Raw genomic sequence first — 22457 nt, forward strand, 5'->3', positions numbered from 1 at the left:
CCTGTTCCTCCCCTCCCTACGGTTGGAGAGGGCGAGATTGCTATGGCTGATGTTGATCCATTCGCACCAGGACCTTCACGACCCCAGGGGACAGCTAGAGACATGGAGGACGACACAGGATCAGTCCCGGTTGTTGGGACTCTCATCTCACAGCCCTTGGATCTTCCTAACATGGGCCAGGCCTTCGAGACGGACGTCCCTCGAGGAGATCCGATTCGAGAGAGAGCCGCCTTCGACCCTTTTCACCGTGCCGACTCTGACAGTGAGGATGGTGTGCCGTATGTGCCCCGATTGAGTGACGCTCGAGCAGATGTCGGTGCTGATGCTACGGAGGATGGGAGTGACGATAGTAGCCGGGGTGATGGTAGAGGTCATGGGTGGATATGGTTTTGATATGATGGTATTTGAGTAGAGATGTATATATATGGTAGCTTTGTCTAGATAGCCCTAGATTTGGCTAACAATGGATAGTTCCATCCCAGACCAGGGCTTGTACTTATTTTAGGCCCCTATAGTACACGGGTAACGGATAGTATCTGTACCCAGTTGTAGGGCTGCTTGTACATAGAGGCAATATTGATGCAGTAGCTAGGTCTTTAGCAGAGTAGTACTTTGTACTGACCTATAGCAGTTTATAGATCATAGTATACATTTTGTACAAAAGAAGTCCTCGCTGAGGCAATTTTCACGGTATATACATGATGGGCCAAAGTGGCCATTTTTGACTAAATGAGAAATGTGATTACTTGTTTTGATGCATTGTTATGATGTAGTTGTCAATTTGTATACATTGATTGAGAACCGAGTACTTGATGCATTGAGTATACTCTATGTGATAATGTATGTATATACATATATATATATATATAAGACGCATGGTATGTTGTGAATTACTCAGCCATAAGACTAGAGTAAGATGATCCTTGTCACATAGAGGAACTTATCTTTTGACCCAAACTTGTAGATTGTCATAATGCCTCCACGAAGAGTGAACAGAGATACACCCGAGAATGAGGAAGAACCCAGAGAACCTACGCCGCCGCCTCCACCTCAAGATAGGAGAGTGGAAGAACTTTTCTTAAGACAGAACCCACCGACTTTCGCAGGCACGGGAGACCCTGCTGAAACGGAAGAATGGATTCGTGCTATGGAACGAATCTTTCGATTTTTGAGATGCAACGACGCACAACGTCTTATGTGCGTGTCTTACCAGCTGAAAGGAACCGCCGACTATTGGTGGGAAGCAAAGCAGAAAACTATGACCCCGGAGCAGTTAGATGAACTCACTTGGGAGCTTTTTAAGACTGCTCTGTGTGAGAAGTTCATACCCAGAAGCTATAGGAAAAAGAAGGAGATGGAGTTTACCACCTTAAAGCAAGGGAATAAAACTGTAGTGGAGTACGATCGACTATTCTGCGATCTGGCCCGATATGCACCGTATAGAGTGGATACGGATGAGAAGATGTCCGAGTTGTTTTGCGCTGGACTGCGACAAGAGATAAGAGTTGTATTGGCAAGTCAAACGGCACTTTCCTACGCCGAGGCCTTGAACAGAGCTCTAGATATGGAGCTAGCAATGCAACCAGAGAAAACAACACACACACCAACGCCTCCATCAGCTCAATATACGCAAGTATCAAACACTCCCTACTCTAACCAAGGACAGAAAGGAAAACGCAAATGGGAAAATCGTGGAAATGAGGGTAAAAAGCCATGGCAAGGTCAGAATGTCCAGGCTCCATTCGTGAAAGGCGATAAATTATTTTATGGTGGACCAGCGACCTCACACCCCGGACACCAAGGGATACCCCCTTGTCCTAAGTGCAACAAGTTACACACAGGAGTGTGCAGAGCTGGAAACCCAAATTGTTTCACTTGTGGGAAACCAGGGCATTACTCGAGCCAGTGCCCCAACCGACAGCAAGGGATGAGTGGAGGAAGACCCAATCAGTTTCCAACCCCACAACTCAGAGCAATGGAGGGAATTCTTCCTCTACCTCAACCACTACAGCAACAACCTTTTCGCCGTCCAAACCAGCCTCATAAGCAGCTACCTGCACCGCAAGCAGGAATACCACCGCAATATCAAAGGATGTATGCTATCAATAAGAAGAATCAGGATAAGAACCAAGGAAACTTAACAGGTATTGGGGAACTGAAAGGTGTACCCATTGTTATTCTCTTTGATACTGGAGCATCACATTCTTTCATCTCATATACTTGTGTGGATACGTTAGAGCTGAATGTAGAACCAGCCCAGCTACACTTAAGGGTAGCCACTCCCTTAGGGAAGATCACCACCGTGACACATGTGTGTCCTAACTTAGAATTTGAATTAGGACCTCTTAAGCTTAAGGCTAAGACGTTGAGACTTCTGCGCATGTGGACCACAGACATCATTTTGGGAATGGACTGGTTAGCAGAACACCATGCGGTGATACAATGCGAGCAGAGATGGATATCATTCCAGCCACCTGGCCTGGAACCTACATGTTTTTATGCCATCAATAGGAAATGGAAGAAGACACCTATCATCTCTGCAGTGCAAGCGAACAAGATACTAAAAGAAAAGGGCGCGACAGCATATTTAGTATACTTGAGCCAAGAAGAGGAAGCACAAATAAAGATTGAAGATGTACCTATAGTGCGGGAGTATCAAGACGTTTTCCCTGATATTCTACCAGGTCTACCCCCGAACCGACAATTGGAATTCACAATCGACTTGGAACCTGGAGCAGCACCAATATCCAAAGCACCATATAGGATGGCACCAGCAGAATTGCAAGAACTGAAGTTGCAACTACAAGAATTGTTGGACATGGGATTCATTCGACCCAGTGTTTAGCCTTGGGGAGCACCGGTCCTGTTTGTCAAAAAGAAAGACGGAAGTTTAAGATTGTGTATCGATTACCGGGAATTAAACAAGGTGACCCTAAAGAATAAGTATCCTTTGCCACGTATAGACGATTTGTTTGATCAACTTCGAGGAGCACGCGCTTTCTCAAAGATAGATTTAAGGACAGGGTATCACCAATTGAGGATACGACCTGAGGATATTCCAAAGACAGCATTCCGCACGAGATACGGACACTATGAGTTCATAGTGATGCCTTTTGGATTAACAAATGCCCCCGCCGTATTCATGGATCTCATGAATCGAGTGTTTCACGAATATTTGGATCAATTCGTGTTGGTATTCATAGACGACATCTTGATTTACTCGAAGAATGAGAAGGATCATGAAGAGCACCTTAGAACTGTGCTAGAGAAGCTAAGAGCTGAAAAGCTTTATGCTAAGTATAGCAAATGTGAGTTTTGGCTACGAGAAGTCAATTTCTTAGGCCACATCATTTCAGCTGCAGGAATCAAAGTGGACCCTGCCAAGGTTCAAGCAGTGCAAGAATGGAGATCACCAACGACACCTCACGAGATTCGTAGCTTCCTAGGATTAGCAGGCTACTACCGTCGTTTTATACAAGATTTCTCCAAAATAGCCAAGCCTATAACTCATCTGCTTAAGAAAGAAGTCAAATTCTTGTGGACAGACGAATGCGAACAAAGCTTTCAAGAATTGAAGAAGAGGTTGACCACCGCCCCAGTACTAGCCGTTCCAGAAGCAAACAAGGAATACACTATCTATACGGACGCATCAAAGAAAGGACTAGGTTGTGTACTGATGCAAGAGGGAAAGGTAATAGCTTATGCCTCGCGACAGCTTAGGCCACACGAAGCAAATTACCCGACACATGACCTAGAGCTAGCAGCAGTAGTGCACGCATTGAAAATTTGGAGACATCACCTTTATGGAGTAAGGTGTGAAATTTACACCGACCATAAGAGTCTCAAATATTTCTTTGAACAGAAGGATCTGAATATGAGACAAAGAAGATGGCTAGAATTGGTCAAGGACTACGATTGTGGAATCAATTATCATCCAGGCAAAGCCAACGTCGTGGCAGATGCCTTGAGCAGAATGGAACGAGCCAAGTTAGGATGTATCCTAACCAAGGAGAATGACTTGGTCAGAGAATTTGAAAGGTTAAGGTTGGAAGTGGTATTTCCACCGCAAACCACAGATTTGATCATGGCGACACTCAGTGTTACCCCCGACCTAAGATCAAGTATTGTTAGTATGCAAAGAGAGGATGAGAAATTGGAAAGATTGCGAGTGAAAATCCGTACCGAGAAGCTTGAGTCATACCAAGAAGCAGCAGATAATGCATTGATGTTTGAGGGAAGAATCTGTGTACCCAATGATGAGAAATTAAGAAATGAAATCATGAGCGAAGCTCATGACACGCCTTACGCAGCACATCCGGGAGGTACGAAGATGTACCAAGATTTAAAAGCAAGATTTTGGTGGGAAGGCATGAAGCGAGACATAGCTTCGTTTGTAGAACGATGTTTAGCTTGTCAGCAAGTGAAGGCATTACACCAACGACCTTATGGCAAATTACAACCGTTAGAAATCTCAGAGTGGAAATGGGACCACATTGCCATGGACTTTGTCACTGCCTTGCCAAAGTCGAATAGAGGGAATACCGCCGTTTGGGTGATCATAGATAGATTGACGAAAAGTGCTCACTTCATACCGATTCCTGTCACAAGTGGTTCTGAAAAGTTAGCTCAAATATACATTCGTGAGATAGTACGTTTACACGGAGTTCCAATGACGATTACCTCCGATAGAGATACAAAATTCACCTCACGTTTTTGGATGAGCTTACACAGGGAATTGGGTACTAAGTTGAATTTTAGCACAGCTTTTCATCCACAGACGGATGGACAGTCTGAAAGAACTATACAAGTTTTGGAAGATATGATTCGGACTGTAGTGTTAGATAGAGGAGCTCAATGGGAACAAGTGTTACCCCTGATTGAATTTGCCTACAATAATAGTTTCCAAACGACTATTAACATGGCACCATATGAAGCCCTCTATGGAAGAAAATGTAGATCTCCGCTTTATTGGGATGAAGTAGGAGAAAGAAAAGTGTTAGGTCCTGACGCAGTGGAAGAAATGATCACAACTGTGAGACAAATTCGGCAACGAATTAAAGAAGCTCAAGATCGCCAAAAATCTTATGCCGACACTAGACGCACAGAGATTCAGTTTGAAGTGGGAAGTAAAGTCTTTTTGAAAGTTTCCCCTTCTCGAGGGATTCACCGATTTGGTATAAAAGGAAAGCTCAAGCCTAGATTTATAGGCCCATACGACATATTGGAAAAAGTAGGCCCTGTTGCCTATAGACTCGCGTTACCTCCAAATTTCGCGAATGTTCACAATGTCTTTCACGTGTCGCAGTTGAGAAAATACGTGTTTGACCCGAAGCATGTTATTCATCGAGAGGATATATCTCTTGAACCAGACCTGAAATATGAAGAAAGACCCGAAGCTGTGTTGGATAGAAAGATCCAACAATTGAGAAATAAGTCACTTGCCTTAGTCAAAATACAATGGAGACATCACGGGCAAGAAGAAGCAACTTGGGAATTGGAGGATAAAATGAAGGAAAAATATCCAGAATTGTTTCCCGAAGGTGAGATTTCAAATTTCGGGACGAAATTTTTTTTAAGGGGGTAAGGATGTAACACCCCGTGTTTTGAGAAGCTATTTGTGCCCTAGCTCGAATTTAAATTGAGTTTTAAATAGTAGCTAGAGGAATTATGCACGTGGGCGAATAAATGAGATAAGAAATTTTTAGAGTTTAATAGGAGGCGATATTATTTTCTCGAGTCTTATAAATTCTCTTATTGAGAAACCTATCTTCGCCCTATATTTTTATTAAAATGTCTATGTGATATAAATATTTTACTTGGTAGAATATTCACATATGATTTATTGATGCATTGTTATTATGATATTAGATATATCATAATAGAGATAATTTTTCCTCACATGAATAAATATATTTTCATGAGATATATTTTTCCCACATACTAAATAAGAGTTATAATTATTCAAGTATATATATATATATAGATATATATATATATATATATATATATATACACACCTATCTCTCTTTCTCTCTCACTCTCTCTATCTCTCTCAATCTCTCTCACTCTTTCTCTCTCACTCTCTCACCCTTACGCAGCACTAGCTCCCTCCCCACTCTCCCACATTATTCTTCTCTTTCCCATCAATGGAAATCACATGCACCATTAAAGAGCCCCTAAAAGGCTAATCTAACTAGCCAACTCATTCCTCCACACTTTAAGCTCACAAGCACATGCACACCTCTCTCTCATCTCCCTCCCTCTCTTATTCTTCTTTATTTTCAGCAGCCCTCCTCCTCCTCCTCACTCCACCACACTTCTTTTTCTTGTTCCACCAAATATAGTAAGAACTAAGGTTTCTTAAAGTGTTCATCTTCAAGCTCAAGCTCCAAGCATACTACGCATCATGTTCTACTCCACCTCCATTGATCTTGTTGGTAGCAACCTCAATCCTCCTCTTATGTTATATATATATTTTCTTGTGGTATAAGCATGTATATTGATGCATAATTGAAGCATGATGAGTTATTAGTGTGAAAATGCATGAGAATGGTGATGAAAGTATAGATCTATGATGATATGTGTATATGTTGTTGTTTCAACCATTTTGAGAAGTTTTCTTACGTTCTGGACTGATCAGTCGACGAGGTTTCCCTCGTCCAAAACTCTTCAAAATTTTACAGTGTGTCGATATATGTGTCTTGAGGACGCTGGTAAAATTTCAAGTCATTTGGACTTCTTTTACTACCTTTTTAAAATGCAAAACGTTTACTGCGCATGTCCACCGGAAATTTAGAAAGGCAGTCCCTAGAGTCACACTTTTCAGTAACTTTCAAAAACATTCAGCCTCCCAAATTTTTATGGTAGAAAGATACATGTATTATACTGATTTACACCAAATTTCAAACCATTTGGCCAACGTTTACTATTTTTCAAAAATCATAGCTTCCAGTCGTGCAAAACTGCCGAATCTGGTAGACTGTGGGAAAACACCCATATCTCGTAAACCACTTGGAGTTTTTCACTCTACTTTTTTTTAAATAAAACTAGACGCAGAACGGTTTTCAACAGTGTAAGTCTCGAATCTAGGAGATTTCTGAGTCAAAACAGTTTATTCGTTAAAGTTGAGGCAGAGCAGAATGATAAACTGTAGGAGTCTGAAAATTTCTACTTTGTAATTGTTTTGAGGATTTTAAAGTTTTGGTGGATTAATACACCATGTTATGTCATGAAAATACTACTAGAAAATTTTATATTTATTTCCAAGCTTACGTGAATATTTGGGAATTTACTTACAAGGAAAAAGATTTCGAGTTCATAGGATTTTTTTTTTTAAGTCATTTGACTATTGTGATAAATCGTGAAAATGTATTATGTGGAAATTGATTATTGCAAAGTATGAATGACTATTTGATGTTTATGAATGCTATTTACCTAGGATTGAGAGTCTTTTAATTGGATAAGATATCTAATTAAATTGAGAGGTCCAATTGGGTAAATAGTAGATAGGTTATAAGATGAGATTAAGCATATGATGAAAGCATAAGTATTGAGATATTAGTTAGATGAAATTCTAACTAGAGTTTATTTTGTCACATGACAATCTAAACCACGTGCGCCACCAAAGGTTCGAGTGACGGCCGGCGTTAGTACGACTCTGAGCATTACGTCATCGACCCCTGAGACAGGTGGGCTTTATTCTAACTCTATTATGGCTAGCTACCATGATAATGAGTACAAATGCAAATTCTTATGAAAATGAAGCATGTTGAAGCATTATTGATGAATCTTATGAAAATGAAGCATGTTGAAGCATTATTGATAAGTATTATGAAAATTGTCAACTTGCCATATTTATTATTGATGAGAATGAGATATGGTATGTTGCCTCTATGAAAGACATGATTATGATCATGATGCAAGATATCGGCCTTTGACTGATTTATATGACAGTAAAGGTTTTGTGCGCAGAGGTGATCGTGAGCCGTCTCTAGTCGGCCGGTCACGGTGATTTGAAGGAGGCCTCCTTCTCTTCACCTTATATATATATTATATGAGTTCTCATAGTTGGCACATACCGTGAATATATAATGTCTGCAGACTAATGATATTATTATGATGATGCAAATGAGTTTATGACAGAAAAACATGAACAGGTATTTTTAATCTCAGTTAAATCCTGTTGATGCATTGAAAAGGGCAAGATTGACATATAGCTCTAAGAGCAACATTTCAATTATTTCCGGCATGAGTCCACTGAGTGCTTTTTGGTACTCAGCCCTGCATGTATTTCTAAATATGCAGGTCTGGCTTGGCGCGAGGATGGGTGAAAGCTGTTGGAATTGTCAGTTGGATGTGTCTTTCCTATGTCTCATATTTATCTTTATAAGCTTTGACTCTATAAGAATTTGAACTCCCTGCTATATGTCTTCACACATATAGTAACGCATCTCGCTGCATAACTCTGATGAAACTCTTTATTTAATTTGCTTATGTCTGTAATATCCCTTAAGGGAAATACTTCTCAGACCCTTGCTAAGTTTCAATGGCTTAATCATGTTTACCCAAGCTAGTAATTATTTTGGTCTTGAAATCCTTCTTTAAAATGAGTAAAGTTTGCAATTGCTTCCGCTAAAATAAGATGTATTCCTATTTCTTTCACTATTTCTTTTATTAGTCGTACGATACTTGGTATACGCTATCACTGGCTATATCGGGCTGCGACAGGAAGACACTCGCTTCGCTGGATACAAGTGAGGGTAGAGCAAACTTTGACGTCGGAGAGACGTTGAGATCCAGTGGAAGGGTCTGGTGAAGACCAAGTATGTCTGCGTCATTCACCCACTCCATGACTTTGCAGTCATAGATTTCTCCTTTAGTCGGAACAAAATTTCTCTGCAACTTTGAAGGTTTGAAAATATTCTCATAGTGAAGGCTGTGGATAGTTGTTAGTAGATGCAGAAAAAGAGTGAAGACAACATGGTATAAATAGACAAGATGTGTACCACGTAAGAAGATGAAAAGTTTTTCGAAGACTGTGCTTAATATGTTTTTGAAGAAAAATTCACGTCCGCCGTCACTGCAGGGGACTGAGACTTCAAAAAGGTGAGAGGCATCATTGCATTCTGTCATGTCAATGAGGTTCTCAAGAAATTTTTATCACAGAGGCAAAAGGGGTTGGAAAGATTTTTGGCAAAAGATCAGGACAAGTTCAATCAAAATAGATTTTCCCTTTTTAAAACACTTGTCCTTCTCGGAATTTCCATTTTCCAACAATCAGTTAAAGTTTTTGAAAGAAACTGATCAGTTAGAGAAAGATTTTGAACTAAAACTCATAACTCTTAACTGAAATAACTGATTTAAAAAGTAAGCTTTTAAAATACTTACTGATCGACTGAACATTGTAGTCAGTCGATACCACTTGATCCTGGTTGAGTCATCAGGATAACTTCTTCTTCAGATGAGCGTTCTGACTTCATCGCTTTCTACATCGGCGATCGTAAACTCAGCAGTTGGTTGACCACCAGTCAGCATGGCTGTTTGAGAAAGTCTTCAAACACAGCATCACTCTTCAGGGTTGATGAGGCTGATCTTTCCGCACAGATCATTGAACCTCTCTTCTGGAAGAGCCTTGGTCAGCAGTTCCGCTCTCTGAACAGCAGTGGGAATCCATTCTACAGAGATGTTCTACTTTTCGACATGATCACGGATGAAGTGATGTCGAATAGCAATATGTTTGACTCTGGTGTGATGAACTGGATTCTGGGAGATTGCAATAGCACTAGAGCTGTCGCAATAGATTGGGACTTTCTTTTCGTCGATCCCATAGTCCTTCAACTGTTGGACTAACCACAGGAGTTGTGAGCAGCAGCTTCCGGCAGCAACATATTCAGCTTCAGTTGTGGAGGTGGCGACTGAAGTCTGCTTCTTTGAAAACCATGAGATGAGCTTGTTGCCTAGGAATTGACATGTTCCGGAGGTTGATTTGCGATCAAGCTTGCATCCACCGAAGTCTGAGTCTGAGTATCCGGTGAGCTTGATGTCGTCGTCTGCTGGATACCACAATCCTAAATTGGGTGTGCCTTTGAGATATCGAAGTATACGCTTTGCTGCATCCAAATGAGCTTCCTTTGGATCTGATTGATATCTTGCACATACCCCGACTGCAAATGAGATGTTTGGTCTGCTCGCAGTCAAATACAGCAAAGATCCAATGATTTCTCTGTACTTCGTCGAAGAGACAGATTTTCCTTCTGAACCTGGATCAACCTTCCAGTTTGTGTTCATTGGGATCTTGACTGATTTCATGTGCTGATTACCGAACTTGGCTATCTGTTCCTTGGCATACTTGGACTGACTGATCAGTATTCATTCGTTGGTCTGCTTGACTTGCAATTCGAGAAAGAAATTCATTTCTCCCATCATGGACATTTGGAACTTGTTGGTCATGATGTCAGCAAACTTCTTGCACATGCGTTCGGATTTGGATCCGAAAATTATGTCATCGACATAAATCTGAACAAGCAAGAGATCTTCTCCTTCTTTGAGAGGGAACAGAGTTCTGTCCACAGATCCTTTCTTGAAACCTTGTTCAACAAGATACTCCGAGAGAGTATCATACCACGCTCTTGGTGCTTGCTTCAATCCATAGAGCGCTTTCTTCAGCTTGTACACCTTTTCTGGTCCTGCAACCTCAAAACCTGGAGGTTGTTCCACATAGACTTCATCTGTGAGCACTCCATTGAGAAATGCACACTTGACATCCATTTGGTGTACCTTGAAACCTTTGTGAGCTGCGAAGGCTAAGGAGAGTCTGACTGCTTCCAATCTGGCAACTGGAGCGAACGTCTCATCGTAGTCGATTCCTTCTTCTTGACTGTATCCTTTTGCTACAAGCCTTGCTCTGTTTCTCACAACGTTTCCTTCTTCGTCTTTCTTGTTTTTGAAAATTCATTTCAAACCAATCACCTTTGCATCGTCTGGTCGATCCACAAGCTCCCAAACTGAATTCCGGTTGAATTCATTGAGTTCTTCTTGCATTGCGATGACCCATTGAGTAGACTTCGGAGCTTCTTCAACATCCTTGGGCTCTGTAGATGATAAGAAACAGCTGAAAATCTTATCTTCGTTGATGCAGTTCTGATTGATGTCAAAGACGAGGTTGCACATTGATCTCCGAGTCTTGACGCCATCTGATGGTTCTCCAATGATGTTCTCCTTTGAGTGGAGTTCAAACTATCTTCGATACTTCTTGATCTCTTCTGGAGATGGTGGGGCTTCTTCGGTCAGAATGGTTCTGAAGTGTTGAGCACCTTCTGGAGAAGGGGAGAGTTGAGCTGGAGCTGCTTCTGCACGTTCAACTCAATCTTCAGCAACTGGAGTTCCCCATTGACTGATGCCATCTGCATTGGCTCCAGTCTGAACTTCAGACCTTTGGCTGATCTTTTGATACTGAAGCTTCTCAGTATCTTCATCTTTGCCTAGTCCCCACACCAAGACAATAGAGGGCTCGGTGTTGTGGATTTCAGCTTTGGAACCTTCAGTGTGCTGGACACACTTTTTAGTTTCATGTTCCCTGAAATCATCTGTAGACTCATCAAAGACCACATGAGGTGTTTCTTCAACACAAAGAGTTTGAGAATTAAACACTCGATAGGCTTTGCTTGAACGTTCTGTTCCAGAGTATCCAAGAAAGACTCCTGGATTAGCCTTGCTATCAAAAGTGTTTAACCTCTTCTTTTCATTGTTGTGGATGAAACACTTAGAACCGAAAGTATGAAAATAGGCAATTGATGGCTTTCTGTTCTTCCATAGCTCGTATGGAGTTTTTCCATGTCTCTGAGTGAGGAATGAGCGATTCTGCGTGTAGCATGCGTTGTTGACTGCTTCGGCCCAAAACTTCAAGGGGAGTTTTGATTCGGCTAGCATCGTCCTTGCTGCTTCCTTCAAAGACCGGTTTCTTCTTTCTGCAACTCCGTTCTGCTGTGGAGTTCTTGCTGCAGAAGTTTGATGACTGATTCCTTGTTCATCACAATATTCATGAATGACAGTATTGAGGAACTCAGTCCTACGATCTGATCTGATGCTGATGATGTTGACTTCCTTTTCAACGCTCAATCTTCTCAGCAGCTTTGGCAGTTCCTCCAGTGTCTCATTCTTCTTCAAGAGAAATATAACCCAAGTGTATCGTGAATAATCATCCACAACAACTAAGGTATACTTCCTACCTTTGTAGCTTCTTGGAGAGATAGGGCCAAACAGATCCATGTGAAGTAGTTGAAGAATTCTTCCAGAGGAGTGTCCTGACTTTGACTTGAATGACATCCGTGTCTGCTTTCCTCTTTGACATGCTTCACATTCTTGCTTCTTCTTGTTCGCTAATTATTTTCACCACGCCGCAAGTATACGGTGTAGTTGCAACATAGGGAAGCAAGGTCGTATTCCACAAGGATTAGTAGTCAAATTCTAGTGATTACCTTAAGTCATTATGCTAGAGCTATTTAGACTAAACAATGAGGTGAGGTTTGGTTATCTAAACAATTCAAAGACAAAATAAGAACAATCAAACAAAGTGGATTAATTAAGTGATGAAGGTGGTTTAGGGATTAGGCATCGATGGATTAGCAATGGACTTCAAATTAGCTCAATATTAGTCTTGATATTCCTATTTATCTAGAGTGATCTCCCAACTAGTTCTAGCCCCCTCCCGGACGACTAAAACGGTAGATTACGGGTCATAGTTGCCGTCCCCGGTCAACTTCTAACCTATAACTCCCAAAAGCACAATAAGATCGATAAACTCTCACCCAACTCTCAACCTCCCGGTCTATTGAGTCAATATGTTTCAAGCTCCTAATCTATTATGATTATCCTCTCCCGATTCAAATCACAAATTAAAAATGCATAGAAAGTGGCCAACAATCCATACAAGAATTAAAGCTAGGACTTGAAAAGATAATAACAAGGAAATAATCAAGACATATATTAAGCATAATAATCAATCCATTACATAATCTACTAGCCTAACCCCCAAACCAATGGGGGATTTAGCCTATCATGCTTACAATCAAAATACTTAATTCAAGGAAATTCATATATGAAAGAGAGAGAGAGAGTAAGAGGTGACAAATCCTATTTAATTAGCTTCCTTCAATCTTCTCTCTTCTTCAATGTCCTTCCAATCTTGGTGGTTGAGTGTAGTTATGGAGGCTAGGGCTTGGGTATGGAGGTAGGAGAGTGTGTTTAATGTTGGGGGAAGATGAAAGATATGAGAAAAAGGGGAAAAAGGGGGTTTTGGGGCAAAAATCGCGTCTGGGCCCACCAAAGGGAGCAATCTCGCCTTTTTCCCGCGACCACGGCATGAACCGCGGTCAAGAACGCGGCCAAAATGAGAGGAGACCGCGGCCGCGGCTCGGACCGCGGGTGATTGCCAAAAACGTTCTGGACTGCTTTGGAGCAGAGGCCCGCGGTCGGGCCCGCGGCCGCGTCCCGGACCGCGGCTTACTGGGCAATTTTGGAGCAGAGGCCCGCGGTCCGGCCCGTGGCCGCGGCCCGGACCGCGGGGTCCTGGGCTTTATGCGCAGTCCGCTTGTTCGGCTCCGTTCTCCCTCGTCCGAACTCGGATTTGGTCGCCGTTTGCGCTCACGGATTCCTCTCGAGACGTACTTCAATCTCATGTCTTCAAAATCCTCCAATTAATCCTTGATTTTTCCTGAAATCACTCCAAAACTACATGAATGAATCAAAACTTCATAAAACTCAACATTAGGGTACAAACACGCTTTGGCAAGCAAAATATGAAGGGAAATGGCAACAAATCATGTGGAATTGAGGTACGAAAACGATGTTTGTCACTTCTGGAACACAATAGAGGGCAGACCTTCTACCAGTTGATGTTTAGCAAGCTTGTTGATCGTCTTGAAGTTGAGATGGTTGAGTCTCTTGTGCCACAGCCAGTTGAGCTCCGAGCTTCTTTTGCTGATGAGGCATGTTTCTGGTGGACTGTCTTCCCATGAAACAACGTAGAGACTCCCTTGTCTGAATCCTTTCAGAACCACCTTCTTTTGATTGTTTCTAACAGTGAATTCATCCTTCTTGATCTTCACTGTGAAACCGCTGTCACAAAATTGACTCACAGACAACAGATTATGTTTAAGATAAAAAACAAAGCTAATGTTACTGATACTGGCGTTACCCATGTTGAGCACATCGTAGCCTTTTGTTTCTCCGATTGAGTTGTCTCCGAATGCAACTTTGGGTTCAGCTTTCTCAACATACTGAGATAGATATTCTTTGTAGCCCGTCATGTGCTTCGAGTAGCCACTATCCAGATACCATGTTCTGATTGAATCTTTAACTTCTTCCTTCTTTTTGTATTTCCTGACGTTGACCTGCAAGGAAGAGTTGCTTCAGGCACCCAATCAAGATTTGGGTCCTTCGATGTTAGCTCGAGTTCCCTTTGAAACCCATATCTGTTTCAGAATTGGTCTGGCTGATCTCTTGTGCTTTGTTGATCGTCTGATTGACGTTGTTGGCGCTTCAGTTGGCACACGAGCATTCTTCTGTTGAGAATTTCCTTTGAAGGCCTCACTCTTGTAGCAGTTCTGTCTGATGAGTGGTTGAAGTCTTCTTTGCTCGGCGAAGTATCTTCCTTGAGATACTCGAGTCTTTGCAGACTGATGGAGACTTGACTGATGTCGTGTGACATGAGTCATTTGATGTCCAGTTGCTTGTCGTTGTGGATATCGCTTGGCTCGACTGGACTCATCATTGTTTTGTCTCCATGGATGTTGTTCCTTCTGAAACTGAACTGATGTCAGTCTCTGACTGATGTGGCCTTTCTTCCCCCTGGACTGGTGAGGAAGATTCTTCTTGATTCCTGATGTTCCTTCCCCGATCTTTGACTGAAATATGCTTTCCAGTCTTCTCAGAAGAGTGATCTGGTTGGGGGCCTCCTTTGCTCGTTTGTAGCTCCATGGAGGTGGAACATTTGATCTAGCCATCAGTTTGCGTTTGCGAACTTCATCCATATCATGATCTCTTGATTCTTCTGATGTTGTGACTTCAGAAGTATCGTCCTTTGAAGTGGTCATGATCTTCTTTCCTTTGTCAACTACAACCTTTCCTCCAATGCTTTTAACAAGGCCTTTTGATGGAAAGTTGCTCATCATGGGAGACTGCATCATGCAGTTTTTGACTGTTTCTTCCAGCTTGTGATTGAGCCTCTTGATCTCATGAGATGCTCTATCACATTCTGAGTTGGAGATTCTGAGCTTTTCTTCCAGTCGACTGTTCTCCGTGATTAGCTGATCAAGACAAGTTACATCCGGAAAGTAGATGATTGTCTGATTTCTAGCTCATTCATCATTGATCTCCTTGTCCATTTTCTGATTCTGCTTGAGGAGATCTTCGAACATTTTCCTCAACTGACAGTGATCAGTCATGAGTTGATCAAACTCGTCAGTTTCATCGGATGATCTTTCTCCAGATTCTGAGTGGTCTCCTAAAAGCATCAGGAAGTTATCAGTATAAGGAGTTTTTGAATGAGATATTACCTCTGAGCCATTCATTCCATTGCCGTAGCTGTTGTCAGCCACGCTTTCAGATTCATTGGCCATCAGGGCTCGGCTCTCATCGTCTGAGCTGGAACTGTCGAAGTTGGATGATTCTGATGTGTCTTTGGAAGAATCAGCATCGTCAGCAACCATCGCTTTCTTCTTCGAAAAGCTGCGATCTTTCTTAGCTTTCAGCTCTCTGCGCTCAGCTTGAGTCAGATCAGGGCATTCATTTCGAAAGTGCCCTTTCTTTCTACATCCAAAGCATTCCATGTCTTTGATGTCGTAAGCGGCTGACTTCCTTTCTCCGCTTCGATCCGTGGAATGTCTGGAGTTGCTTTCTCTTTCTTTTCCTTTGTAGTGCTGCTTGTGGAACCTTCTGTACTTCTGGAACTTGGACTCCATTTTGTTGAATCTTTCAGTCAACAAAGCATATTGACTGAAGAAGTCCTCAGGGTTGAGTTCCGTTGGTTCCTTGATCTGCTTCTTACCTTCTCTTGTTGAGGCTTTCAGTGCTGCTCCTCTTGAGGTTGATGGACCATCTTCGTCTGATCCTCCAGCCTTCTTGATTCCAAGATTTCTCAGAAGGTCGAACTCATTTGCCATGAGATCAGAGAAAAGCTTGTTTGTCGGGAGCTGACTGAATCTTGGCTTATGCTGATGAGCGACTGAGTAGATCTGTCATTCTCCTCGTGGCAGTGCTCGAAGGACCTTCAGGTTGATTTCTCGTTGAGTGTATTTATCTTTAGAAATTGATTGAACTTCATTCAAGATTTGATTGAATCTAAGTTCCATTTCCTCGACAGATTCATTCTTGAGCATGAGAAAGGAGTCGAACTTCTGGCAAGCTATGGATAGCTTGTTCTCCTTGATTTCCTCGGAACCTACGCACATTCTTTCTAGAATGTCCCACATCTCCTTTGCAGTTCCGCACTTGATGATCTTCATGACATGCTTGTCGGGAACGGTGCCGGAGATGATGCTTTTGGCGAGGTTGTCAAGCTCATCTTGCTTCCTTTCTTCGGTGGTGAAGTCTGCCTTTTGCTTGGGCTGGACCTCATCGTAAGGATCTTGTTGTGGATCAACAGGAATCCGCTTGACGGTTTCGGTGATGATGATTGGTCCGCTGGTGATGACTTCCCACATTCGGCAATGTTGGGCGGTGAAGGAAGCTTTCAAGCCGAAACTTCCATATGCGTATTTTTCAATACTAAACATAGGTAGAGAAGATAATCTACTGTGGTTAGTCTCCATCAAAAAAGAGAGAACAAATAACAACAAATAGAACAGATAGCAAGCACAAAAAGAAAGAGAGAACTTTTTCGAGACCTTTGAGAAAAAGGATCTAGTTCAATTAGAATCTAATCAGATACAGAGTGTTCTTGCGAACAACCTGCTCTGATACCAATTGTTAGGTCCTGAGGGTCACGTATAGGTGTATGGGGGGAGGGGAATACACTTATGGGCTATTTTTTAACACTCCTCAATCAGAGGGATCTCAGACAGAGATCTTAAACGAAACTTTACACGCAAACAAAGACACCTGTTCAACTGAAAACAGTTTTGCCCAAATAGGGTTGACGACTGATACTGAAAACTCTTCAGTAGGGAGTTATCAGTTAAGTTGCTGGAACTTAACTGATGCACGTAAGGGCTTCAGTCGAGTTTGCTAAAACAGAGATGATAACACTCTTCCTGACTATCAGAAGATAGATCAGTCAGACTGATATCATACGCAGCGGAAATTAAACTTAGTTTTGCAATAGCCTCGGTGGAGCACGTTGTTGGTCTTTAGGTTTCTCTTTGCAGTTAATCAGTGTTCAGTTTATCAATTGAAATAACACAAGTAAGAATATAAAACTGAAAGCTGTAAACAACACAGAGACTTTTACGTGGTTCGGAAAAACCCTTTCCTACATCCACGGTCGGTTGATCAGACCAACAATCCACTCCGCAAGTGCTTAACAGGTGCACTGCAAACCAAACCGTGTGCTTGCCGGGTGCACACAACCGTACCACTGAAGAAAACCCTTCTTCAGTACCCACGCTTCACTCGTGTCGGATTTCTCTTGCTCAGCACAACCCGTGCTAAGACTTCTCACTCAGAGTCAGAGTACCTTCCTGAACTCCGAATCACTCAAACACTCTTTTGGGGGTAGGTTTGAACGAGTGCCAACTATACTACAAAGAACAATTTCTTTGAAACAAGTTTGACCTTTGGCTTCTGGGTAAACAGAGGTTTGCCTAAGGTCTAAGAGAATATGTGTAATCAGCAGTGACTGATTTTGGCTTTGGAATTCTTTTCTTCGATTCAAGCTTTGGGGAGGTTAAGCTTTAGGCTGAGTAGCAATTTCGACAGAGCTTCAGCTTATGTCGTTGAATCGGTGAAGGTTGAAGTGATCCTCGAGCGCTATTTGTAGGAGAACTCTTGAATAGATCCGTTGGCGTAGAACGTCATCAAGATTTTTTCCGTTGGAGAGCAATTCGAATTTGGGCTGAGGCTTCAATCTTCGAGGTTCCTTGTCTGGGTGGAAACGGCTCTCTTGATGGACAGGAGATGTGACATCTCTGAAAAGTAACCACCAGATAGGAATGACCTCTGCAGAGATAAGAACCTGAGATCTCTGCATTTAATGCGGCTGTACTTTGTGAGTACGTGGCTTCCTCTGAACGTTGGAAGATCAGTCCGAGGATGAATGTTCAACTGATACTTGACTTTAGTATCAGTCCATTGCGCGCATTAAATAATCAGTTCCTAACTGATTCTTCAACTGATACTTCAGTTGGTATCTGCAGTCTTCAGTCTTCAGTCCTTCGTTCTTCAGTCTTCAGTCTTCAACACTGCAAGCTAAACTAGAACCGAACTTTAACACTTGAGTTCAAAATAATTCTAGTCTATTACAAATACGACCTATGAATTTTGGTATCATCAAAACAAGGATTTGGATATTCCACAAGGTTCCCAACAATTATGCATGGTGGTGTACGAATTATGATGCGTGAGGTGTGAATATAGTAAAATGGCTTTTATCTGTTGGCTTGTCTACATTTGTGAAAAAAAGTAGGTTTAGATGTGAATTATTTTGATGTAGTATGCGAATTATCAGGACTAGTGTGTGAATCGATTGACATGGCTTTATTCCATATACTTGTGTGTTTATATGAAATATGGTAGATTACGTGTGAATTTTTATGATTAATGTGCGAATTGTCATCAGTAGCGTGCGAATTAGGTTGCATGGCCTAATTCCATATACTTGTGTATGTAGTTGTAATTGATCTCTCAGTTGTGAATTATGATGATTTATGTGCGAATTACGATGAATGAAGTGTGAATCGACTGATGGGTGATAAATTATTTATTTGAGTTATTGTGTGTTGTGTACATTTCACATGTATCATCATAATTCACATGATTAGTGATAAAATTCACATCTTTATTAGTCCCAACATGCAAATTATGATGAATGAAGTGCGACTCGAGTGAGGGTGATAAATTATATATTTGAGTCCTGGTGTGTTGTGAAAAACCAGATCAAATAATTATTTATACATCATTAGATTATGCACACGAGTTTTTTTTACTTGAAGAATTAATTATATTTTCTAATCATGTGCAGATCGGGTGCACCGCATGGGTTACTGTAGCTGAAGAACTACATAACATGCCTCGTGTCAGTACAAACATTGCAAGGTGTGGAAAGGAAAATTTGGGAATTACAGTATATCGGATAAGAACAGTATTCACAACGCAATGGAGACAAGTGCAAAGCTTAGTTTTGAATCTGGTGTGGAGGCTACGAATTCCAGCGTTGACTTCATGTTGCTTGGAAAGTGATATCTTAATTATTATTTTTCGACAATGAGCATGAAACTTTTAGTTATGTTTTGCGTGTGAAGAATAATTTTTTTTAGATGAGTTTGGCGTAAACATTATACAAGATGGATTTTTGTGATCTCTTGTTATTATCCGAAATAATAAATTTCATGATTAACATGATGCTGGTTTATTAAATTATTGGTTCATGTTTTAGCCTGAAAATTGGTTTATTAAATTGTTGGATTTTGTGATCTATTGTTATTATCTAAAATAATAATTTTCATGTTTAGCCTGATATTGATGTATGAATATTTAATTGATGTAAATGTATGATTTTTGTTTATAATCTGCACTAATAAAATGTAAAAGATTTGTGCATACAATCCAACAATATGAATTTACAACTTAGAAATTAAATATTATGACAACTATGTAGTCATTCATTTATATATCAAGAAGGCGAAACTATACCTATTAATCTGGGTATCAATTTGAAACCACAATTAAAGTACCAAATTTTTTAATCGTTAATTTAATTTTATACCAAAGTTTTATGTTCACTATAATCATGTAATCGGTACTGACTCATTCAGCAAGTGCGTGAATATGATGCAATAATACATGAATAATTCAGTTTGTAGGTAATAGTATGATGCTTCGTTATACGAATATTTCAGTGTATGCGCATGAATAAGATGAATTAGTATGTGAATAATTATTATATACGTGTGAATAGGCAAAACAAGTTGCTGCTGCGTGAAGTTATATATTATCTTTTTTTTTTTTGTAATCGTGTGTGAATCAATATGTTTATGTGCATGAATTTTTTAATAAACATATATAATTATGATATAATTCAATACAGGAGCGGGTGCGTGGTTTGTAAATTTTGGCAAGAACATCGCATGAATTGTTATTAAAAAATGCATGAATTTGTTTACGACCAAATTCAAATGTAATAAAATTAATTTAATGATATAACAATAATATTACTTCTGATCATACATCCTGATTGGACAAAGACATGATACATCCAAATAACATAATGAAATAATATGATTCATACACTAGTTCACATGAGGCATAACAATTATCCATATAATTTTTAAATAAAATATAGACTGAACTCCAAAGCATATTATTAGTGTGTTTAACTTAATGAATAAATGAAGAATCAAAGATTATTTAAAGCATGAATCTTTTTCTCAGTTTGCATGAATAAATGAATCAAAGATTGTTTTTATGTGTTGCATGAATTATTTTTTATTTATGTTTTCATATGCTTTTTAGCTTGAAAATTAATGAATATTCTATAAATTAAATCTGAATAATATTTAATGGATGGTTCTGGTATGAATTTCTCGTCTATTCATATTAATGAGTATGTAAGTTGTTTGATAATGCATGAACTGTAATCACCAATCTTATGAATATTTGTTTATCAATGCATGATTTTCGATAGCATTTGAGATTGTTTTAATACAACTTAATAAATTCTATATGAATAATGTGAATTTTTTTTACTCTCCTTGAACAAATCAATTTTTTTATTCTAATTTGCCTGTATCAATATATTAAAGAATTTATGAGAATTTTCCATGAACTTTTTTTTTCCTTTATCATACAAATTATGTCCATAATTTATATATTGTTTTAAATTATTGGAAATTGTTGATTTATCCTTGGTCGTTTTCAGCGCCTGTCATCAAAATTTAGATTATCTGATAATTTCAGGTGTTGCTCATGCATTCGTATGATGTATAAATATAACAGAGCAGCTGTTGGATCATATGTCAATACACAGTTTAAATTAGACAATACAACACATATAGTTAGGAGCGTTGTAAATAATGAAAATAAAAATTAATAAGCAGCAATATGATATTAATCTACACAGTAACAAACTCATTAATCGTCTATTTCGAAAAGGAATATCTTCTCAGTTGGCAGATAAATATATGAATTTATCGTTCATGCGTCCGTTCGACAATGACATAATGAATTTTATGATGAAACAATAATATTAAGTTTGTGCCTACATCCAAACATGGAAAAATACATGTTACAACCATTTAATTTAATGAGAGAACATGATTCATACGTCAATTCATATGATTATTCAAATATAATTAAAAATTCATGTGTCCATCAAAAAATTATGAGCATGTTCATAAAAATTGGACGAATAAATAAGAATTACTGTATGAATCGTAATGCAACTATGTATGAATAAAAAAGTATGTGTACTTCGGCATAATAGTAGCAACAAAACAATGAATTGTTCATCTTAATTTATGAATATGTTTATGCGATTTGAATTAATATCAACGTATTCTTGCGTGAATCATTATGTAATTGTGGGTGAATAAAAAATAAGTAAAATTCAGTATTCCTGGTCTGCATGTTATCGTGTTCTACAGATATAATGGGATAAAACCTTTAATTGTGATTGAATAATACAATCCCCTTAATTAAGGAAAGGATAATAACCGAAATTAAGAAATTACATTTCTATCCTATTAGTGTAATAAGCGAAATATACAGCCTAAATCTTGGGATCAAATCTAACCGTTGATTGTTATTGATCCATTGGTTAATAATGGTTCTTAATTTATATCCTAAATCTAGTTCTTATTTTAGCCTAACCATATATATATATATATATATATATATATATATATATATATATATATACACACACACACACACATATAAAATACGAACTAGTTAAAATATATGAATTTTATGTAGAACACGTATGAATTCGCTGTGTAAATGTATGAATTGCAAAATATAATTTTTTTTGCTACATATGAGATTCGAACTTGGGACGATGAATTCATCCAACAAGGTGATGAATCAACCGTAGATCTTAATGATCTAAGGGCTAAAAATGGTTCCTATTTTATATTCTAAAAGGTGTTTTTATTTTAGTCCATATATGTCACGGCCGCGCTTGCTAAGGATAGCAAACTCGGGGAACCCGCGACTAGGGGAGGGAATTTAGGAGCGGGATTAGAAAAGGGGCATACTTGACTTCTTGATGACTCGACTTTGTATAAGGGAAACACTTGAAATAACTA

At 39.7% G+C, this 22457-nt stretch overlaps 1 protein-coding gene across 1 annotated transcript; it reads left to right on the forward strand.

Annotated features, from left to right (window-relative positions):
* The first annotated feature begins 1354 nt into the window (after nt 1–1354).
* LOC131007919 (uncharacterized) lies at nt 1355–19392 on the forward strand. Its single transcript, XM_057934831.1, has 4 exons — nt 1355–2272; nt 2357–2767; nt 2879–3670; nt 19234–19392. Exons 1-4 carry the CDS (start codon nt 1355–1357, stop codon nt 19390–19392), a joined length of 2280 nt encoding a protein of 759 aa, XP_057790814.1.
* Nucleotides 19393–22457: the final 3065 nt, after the last annotated feature.

Source organism: Salvia miltiorrhiza, chromosome 2 (assembly GCF_028751815.1).
Source record: "Salvia miltiorrhiza cultivar Shanhuang (shh) chromosome 2, IMPLAD_Smil_shh, whole genome shotgun sequence".
Classification (NCBI taxonomy): Eukaryota; Viridiplantae; Streptophyta; class Magnoliopsida; order Lamiales; family Lamiaceae; genus Salvia; species Salvia miltiorrhiza.

Coding starts and splice junctions, on each gene's coding strand:
- LOC131007919 (XM_057934831.1), top strand. CDS start 1,355: ATGGAGTTTACCACCTTAAAGCAAGGGAATAAAACTGTAGTGGAGTAC. Junction 2,273..2,356: donor CAGCCCAGCTACACTTAAGG/GTAGCCACTCCC, acceptor CTTAAGCTTAAG/GCTAAGACGTTGAGACTTCT. Junction 3,671..19,233: donor CAAAGAAAGGACTAGGTTGT/GTACTGATGCAA, acceptor GCCTCGTGTCAG/TACAAACATTGCAAGGTGTG.